At 50.2% G+C, this 7,482-nt stretch overlaps 1 protein-coding gene across 1 annotated transcript in view; it reads left to right on the forward strand.

Moving 5' to 3' along the window:
- BCL11A (BAF chromatin remodeling complex subunit BCL11A) overlaps positions 1-7,458 on the forward strand; it is a 62,765-nt gene extending 55,307 nt beyond the window's left edge. The window contains exon 3 of the mRNA XM_041417283.1: positions 5,434-7,458. Within this exon, the coding sequence (XP_041273217.1) occupies positions 5,434-7,439 (2,006 nt within the window). The 3' untranslated portion in view covers positions 7,440-7,458. The remainder of the gene's footprint in view (positions 1-5,433) is intronic.
- Positions 7,459-7,482: the final 24 nt, after the last annotated feature.

Consider the following 7,482-nt stretch of genomic DNA (forward strand, 5'->3'; position numbering starts at 1 on the left):
GAAAGCAGCCATCTCTTCATATTTTACTGAGTAATTGTGCCAACTGCCCTTAAAGGCACTCAAATGCCAATATCCATCCCGCTCATTTGTTAACATTTTGCGGATCAGAAGCTAAATCTGTCACTCGTGTGTCACCGGTTAAGTCACTTCTTCTGGGGGCATGGCAGGCAAGAGCTGTTCTGCTGCATTTTTTTTTTTTTTTTAAGCAGGAGCCAATAACTTGAGAAACACTGGACATTTGTGCTGTAGTGAAATGCTGTGCCTCATCACTGGTCTTTTGCCATCCAGGGTGTAGAGAAGGAATTAAAACGTAATGGTTGATGCTTCACTGAGTGAGGCCAGTCAAGGTGTCATCTTGGCCCCAGTTTTCTATTTGGGTCATGGTATCCCCATGTAATTCTCCTACAGGGGTAATTTCCAAAGTAGGAAGAAAATGAGCAGTAAAATTGACTGGGAGGAAAATGTACACACAAAAATGCGAATGGTAATTGGAAGCTATTTGTAAAGAGTTGATGAGCTGTCCAGGAAGGAGAGGGCAACTTTGGCCCCAGTCCAAAACCCACTTCACTCGCTTCAGTGGTGAGATGAGAACAGCAATTAGATATTAGAAAAATCAATATACGACAATTAAAAAAAAATGGAAAATGGATAGGAATCAATTGCAGTGAGAAACCATGGTGGGTAGAGAACGGGTCAGGAGAACTGGAGATGCTGAGGAAAACTTGTGCCTGGCACCAGTGGGGAGAGGAGGAGAGAGAGAGAGCTTCTCAGGATACTGGAGAAGGAAGGGATAAATGGAAGAAGCAGTAAGGTAGAAATTTTTGATAAATATTCCTGCTGTAGACCTGGAGAGCAGCTGTGTTATGTTTCTGTATCATAAGGTGGGTGCTGTTTTTTTCTAGCTCATTGGTAGGCAGGGAGGGTCTGAGCAGAGAGAAAAAATATTTCTCCTTCAATGGAGAGAAATATTTTTAAATAAAAAGGCCCTGAAAAGTTGCACCCAAGGAACCCTGAAGAGTTAACCTGTGATGCTGGTTTTTAGAAAGCTTATGAACTGGGAAAATGCTGTCAAGAGCTGGTCAGGGTAATGTGGGAGAGTTGGCAACATTTTGCTTATCTCTTCTGGGCAAAATAACGGAAGAACCAACATAAGATTCAATTGATAAAGAATTAAAGGATAGAAATATAATTCGTGCCACTCAGCCTAGATTTATGGAATATGGATCTTGTCAAATAAACCCGATTTCATTCTTCTAGATGACAACTTTGGTTGATAAATGTGGATGAAATAGACTGCACAGCGCCGAGACATTGCGCATGGGAAGACGGAGCGCTGGGTGGTACTGCTGGCACAGGTGGTGCAGAGCTGCCCAGCAGACTGGGGGATGTGGGGCTTCATCTGGAGAGCTCAGCAGTGCTGGTGGGGGCCTCAGTGGTGCTTAGTGCTTTGTTGGTGATTTAGAAATGAATATGCAGTTCTGGTTGGTTGGCATTGTGGGCAAAGCAAAGGTGGGTGCAGAACAGGAGGGGCAGGTTGATAGTCTGGAAAGGAAGGACGTGTTGAGAAGACACCGGGTCCAGCCTCATGTGGCCTTGGGCTGGAAGAGTGGAATTGGGGTTGTGCTTGCAGAGCTGGGTGCAGTACCCTGGAAGGTATCAGCCCTGTGGGAAGCTGAGGGAAAAATCAGGTCCTTCCCAGCATGATGCCAGGATGAGAAGGGCTAGGCTGGTCCTTGGGTAGTGGAGGGGTGGCCTCGGGACAGAAAAATAACTGGATTTTGAAGTGTGCCTCAATTTCATGAAGAACACCTTGGTGTGTGTGAGGAGCCCATCATGTAACAAGAGCTTTTCAGTGTTTCAACCACAAAAAACCTCAAAATATAAAGAGAACAGGTAGAGGTTAGAGCTAGAGAAGTTCAGGTAGATCCCAATATCCGTCTGTGACTGGTGGCAAGCAGTGGGTGCTCTCCCTGTTTGCTGAGCTGGTTTGAATAGATTTCACCAGGATTTTGTGCTCTGCCCTGTGCTTTGCAGGGCTGGAGGGCGTAGTGCTTTACTGAAAGGCACTGTGCTGGTCACAGAGTGACATGTACTGCAGGGAGGGTCATAGGGTGAGAGCTGGGGGTCTCTTTCAGCCTCAAATTCCTGAACTGAGAAGTAGCCAAGGATGTGAGCTCCAGCCCCAGGATGTGAGCTCTAGCCCTGCTGCTGGTGGCCAAGGAGGGCTGGTTCAGCAGTGACTCCTGACTCCTGGAAATCAGCTGAAGGCTTCAGTGGCATCAAATGGATGACAAACCCCATCACTTTGTCCTGGTGGATGGTGAGGCACAAAAAGCCCTGTGGGACCTTCTCCAGCTCTGTCCTTGGCCAGCCCCAGCTCCTGCATCTCCCTGCTGTGAGACCCGCCTCGCTTGCCCGTGGCCATGCCCAGATGTGTTGGCTGGGAAGGCTGTGTGGACACAGGGCCTGGCCCACACAGTAAGGAGACATCAGTGGATATGGCCTTTGGGTCTGAGTCTTGAGGGGACCCAAATGGTGTCCCAAAAAGCCCACGGTGGTGGTGGGATGGGAGCAAGGGAGGGCGAGTCCCTTCCCAACCCAGGGATTGCCGCGGCGGTCGAAGGACCCGTCTTGTTGCTGTGGATTAGTGCCATAATTTTTGCAGTTTGGCAAGGCTGCATCAGACTGGAACGTATCTCTAGGTGGTGATATGGTCAGTCAATAGCCTTCATAATTAATCAAGCACTAATAGACAAATTAGAAATCATGTCTCTTCAGAGCAGGAAGTGGAGACAAATGGCTGTTGGATTTTAACTGTTTCGCTCCGTTGTCTTTTTTGCCTGGTTTTACGTTGCTCCCTTGAAAATGGTGGGTTGTTTAGGGAAGTTTTGTATATAAACATTGTTTTAAATGTAAATTATTATCTTGATTACCAAACACGGACAGTGAATTGAAAACTTGTTTTTCAGAAAGCAAGCACATGAAGAATAATCTTACATTTTACACTCCACTAAGTCAATGTAGCCCTAATTTTGCCACGCAGGAAATCAATTCCAGTCTTTATAACAGTCGAAGATGTTATGAACAAAGTAATTTTGCAAATTATGGCAAGTAACACATTTATTGATGACTGTAGCTTAGGAATTTAGAATTTGTGAGCACTGTAATATAATAAGACTGCACTGGCAGGAGCTGAGTGAAATACAGATTATACGGTGAAACTGTAATGCATCATTTGCTATTAGTGGACTGGTAATAATTACCAGTTTCAAAGCAGCTTTTTCCATGTAATCTTTAGTCTCAGTCGTAACAGCCCCTCTCATTGACATTATGATTACACGAGCTGCCCTTATGATCTAGAATATCTAGTTGATGGGAATACTAAAATGTGGTAGCAAACGCTCGATGTTGTATCCTCATTATAAGATAAAATGCTATTTTCTCTGACCTGATCTATAAGGTAGAGAGGCAAGGTAGTGTTTCGTTGTTAGCTCCCACCGTGGTGTTAAAAACGTCCACTTCAGTATGATGAAGCAAGATAATTTTTTTTCCCCCCGAGCTCACAAATGAGCATAGGAATGTGAAAGTCCAATTGAATTTCACTCTAATTTCAGCAGATTTAAGTATTTATCTGTGCTCACATGCCTGGCACATACTAAACACAACAGTGCATTTTACTCCAATGCAGGCTTCAGAGTGAAACATTAAATATTATTCCAAGGGCTTTTAAAGTGATTAAAGTGTTAAATGCCTGCTGTAGATGATTGAGGCTCTCTGCTTGCCTGATTCAGCTTCTCAGGCCAAACGCAGAATAGCGGCAGAGCCGGGAGGCAGGGAGGGAAGCTGGGATGGAGCAGTACAACCAGTGCTGGATCTCAGGATCACGGAATGGTTTGGGTTGAAAGGGACCTTAAAGATGCCTGTTTCTGTCCTGTATCCCAAGATCATCGAGGAGGAAAATGGCCACGTGACACTTTTCCTCCCCCCGCCTTGAGATGGGAAAAAAGATGGGCACGCATAAAGTGACGTTCCCTTTCCTAATTTGCCTTCTTTGGTTTTTTTAAATCTTCCTTTTCTTTGTATTAGGCAAATAGGGGAAACCTAATGAGGGCAGCTCTCATTGCAGCCTGTTTACCCAAGAGAGATGGCCAACTAAGGAGCAGATTCCTTGGGATGTAAATGTTCAGTCAGGGCAGGAATATGTGATGAAGGCCAGTACCATCCCAAGTGCTGATGCCCTTGGAAGGCTCCTGGTTTATCTCTTAGCTAACCTCAACATTATTTTTATTTGTTAAAATATCACTGTGAGAACTGCTGAACAAGGCTGGAAATGAATTTATATCCTTCTCTTAGCTCCAGCCCTGGTTTACCGGCATTTAGCAAGAAGCATCCATATGGGGGTGGAAGTGAATTATTTGCAAAATCCCAGTAATCAATAAAGGCACCCTCACTTTCACCATATCTCACGCCACTCTTCCCTCGCGGGCGGTCCTCAAAAAGTTATTCATCCCCCTTGTTTTGCCGTATATTAGAAGGGGCTGCTTTCTGCTGTCATTATTAGCCGGCTTTTTGTTTAGTTATTTATTAGTTGGTTGCTCTTTTATAATGTCCGTGTTATCTCCAAAAATAAATTATCATGAAATAGAGTTAGCTCGCTACTTGCCAAAGTGGCATTTACCATCCTCAGCTTCTTTTCAGCGCGAGAGAAATAATGCGGCTCCGGCAGGGCGCTCGGCCAGGCCTCCTGGCCGGCCTCCAGCTCTTTCCCTGGCGGAGCTGCGGCTCTCTCTGTCTTCTCCTTTCCCTGTCCTGTGCTCAGTTTCCCACCCCAGTCCTTTTTATTTCTTTCCTTGCCCCAGAGGTGAATCTCTGCTGAGGAGCTGAAGTTGATTCTTAATTTTGTACGCATTGTTAGTCTCAAAATAAGGAGGAGACTAAAAATGTGTTGGTGCCCAGCTTGCTGGCAGTTATGATGCTTTGAACTGATCTGTGTGGAGTGCTTTTCAGAAAGGAATTCCTTTATTTTGTATTTATTTATCTATTTATATATTTATTTACGTATTTATTTAGGAATACTCTAAATGCCTGCAGCCTCTTGCGACATAAAAGTCAACTGAATTGGAGCTGGCATTGATTGACTTTAACATCTCCTGCTTTTCTTGACCTGTTTTATTCTATGGTTACCCAACATGGTTCAGTTTTGAACCCAGACCTGGGCAGGAGGTGGGAGGAGGTGGATGTGCTTGGTGTGGATTTGGATCTGCCCCTCACCTCTTCCCATTCCTGCCCCCTGCCTGTCCCTCAGCTGGGATGTTCCTTGCCCAGCTCCCAGCTGAGTGTCCCAGAGGAGGAGAGGAGGTTAGGCGGGGAGGCGAGCGCTCGCCCGCCGCTAGACGGCCGGAGATTGACGCTGCTTGTTGTGTTATTTTGCAGGTAAAGATGAGCCCAGCAGCTACACGTGTACGACATGTAAACAGCCTTTCAACAGCGCCTGGTTCCTCTTGCAGCACGCGCAGAACACACACGGCTTACGGATCTACCTAGAAAGCGAGCACGGCAGCCCCCTGACGCCACGGGTTGGTATCCCAACAGGACTAGGTGCAGAGTGCCCTTCCCAGCCACCTCTCCACGGGATTCACATTGCAGACAATAACCCTTTTAACCTGCTCAGAATACCCGGCTCGGTCTCGAGGGAGGCGTCGGGGCTGGGAGAAGGGCGTTTCCCACCCACGCCGCCCCTCTTTAGCCCTCCCCCGAGGCACCATTTGGATCCGCATCGCATTGAGCGCCTGGGTGCGGAAGAAATGGCTCTGGCCACCCATCACCCTAGTGCCTTTGACAGGGTGCTGCGACTGAACCCCATGGCGATGGAGCCCCCCGCTATGGATTTCTCCCGGAGGCTGCGGGAGCTGGCCGGCAACACCTCCAGCCCACCCTTGTCCCCGAGCCGGCCCAGCCCTATGCAAAGGTTGCTGCAGCCCTTCCAGCCCGGCAGCAAGCCCCCGTTCCTGGCCACGCCGCCCCTCCCTCCTCTGCAGTCTGCTCCTCCTCCCTCCCAGCCCCCCATGAAGTCCAAGTCCTGCGAGTTCTGTGGGAAGACCTTCAAGTTTCAGAGCAACCTGGTGGTCCACCGCCGGAGCCACACGGGGGAGAAGCCCTACAAGTGCAACCTCTGCGACCACGCCTGCACGCAGGCCAGCAAGCTGAAGCGCCACATGAAGACCCACATGCACAAGTCCTCCCCCATGACAGTGAAGTCGGACGACGGGCTCTCCACCGCCAGCTCCCCTGAGCCGGGCACCAGCGACCTGGTGGGCAGCGCCAGCAGCGCCCTCAAGTCCGTGGTGGCCAAGTTCAAGAGCGAGAACGACCCCAACATGATCCCTGAGAACGGGGATGAGGAAGAGGAGGAGGAGGAGGAGGAAGAGGAGGAGGAGGAGGAGGAAGAGGAGGAGGACTTGAACGAGAGCGACAGGCCGGACTATGGCTTTGGGATGAGCCTGGAGGCGGCCCGTCACCACGAGAACAACTCGCGGGCTGGCGAGGAGGGCCGGGCGATGCCGGACGTCATGCAGGGCATGGTCTTGAGCTCCATGCAGCACTTCAGCGAGGCCTTCCACCAGGTCCTGGGGGAGAAACACAAGCGGGGCCACCTCCCCGAGCCCGAGGTGCACAGGGACACTTGCGACGAAGACTCAGTGGCCGGCGAGTCCGACCGCATCGACGAGGGGGCCGTCAACGGCCGGGGCTGCTCCCCGGGGGAGTCCGCCTCGGGAGGCCTGTCCAAAAAGCTGCTGCTGGGTAGCCCCAGCTCCCTGAGCCCCTTCTCCAAACGCATCAAGCTGGAGAAGGAGTTCGACCTGCCGGCCGCCGCCATGCCCAACACCGAGAACGTTTACTCCCAGTGGCTGGCGGGCTACGCCGCCTCCCGGCAGCTGAAGGACCCCTTCCTCAGCTTCGGCGACTCCCGACAATCGCCCTTCGCCTCCTCCTCCGAGCACTCCTCGGAGAACGGCAGCCTGCGCTTCTCCACGCCGCCGGGCGAGCTGGACGGAGGGATCTCAGGCCGCAGCGGCACGGGAAGCGGAGGGAGCACCCCCCATATTAGTGGCCCGGGCCCTGGCAGGCCCAGCTCAAAAGAGGGCAGACGCAGCGACACTTGTGAGTACTGTGGGAAGGTCTTCAAGAACTGTAGTAATCTCACCGTCCACAGACGGAGCCACACGGGCGAGAGGCCGTATAAGTGTGAGCTTTGCAACTACGCCTGCGCCCAGAGTAGCAAGCTCACCCGGCACATGAAAACACACGGGCAGGTGGGAAAGGACGTTTACAAATGCGAGATTTGTAAGATGCCTTTTAGCGTGTACAGTACCCTGGAGAAACACATGAAAAAATGGCACAGTGATCGAGTCTTGAATAACGAGATAAAAACTGAATAGAGGTATATTCGTACCCCCCACCCCCATCCACACCGCCCCCCCC

Source organism: Onychostruthus taczanowskii, unplaced genomic scaffold, assembly GCF_017590055.1.
Source record: "Onychostruthus taczanowskii isolate IOZ18803 unplaced genomic scaffold, ASM1759005v1 scaffold55, whole genome shotgun sequence".
Taxonomy (NCBI): Eukaryota; Metazoa; Chordata; class Aves; order Passeriformes; family Passeridae; genus Onychostruthus; species Onychostruthus taczanowskii.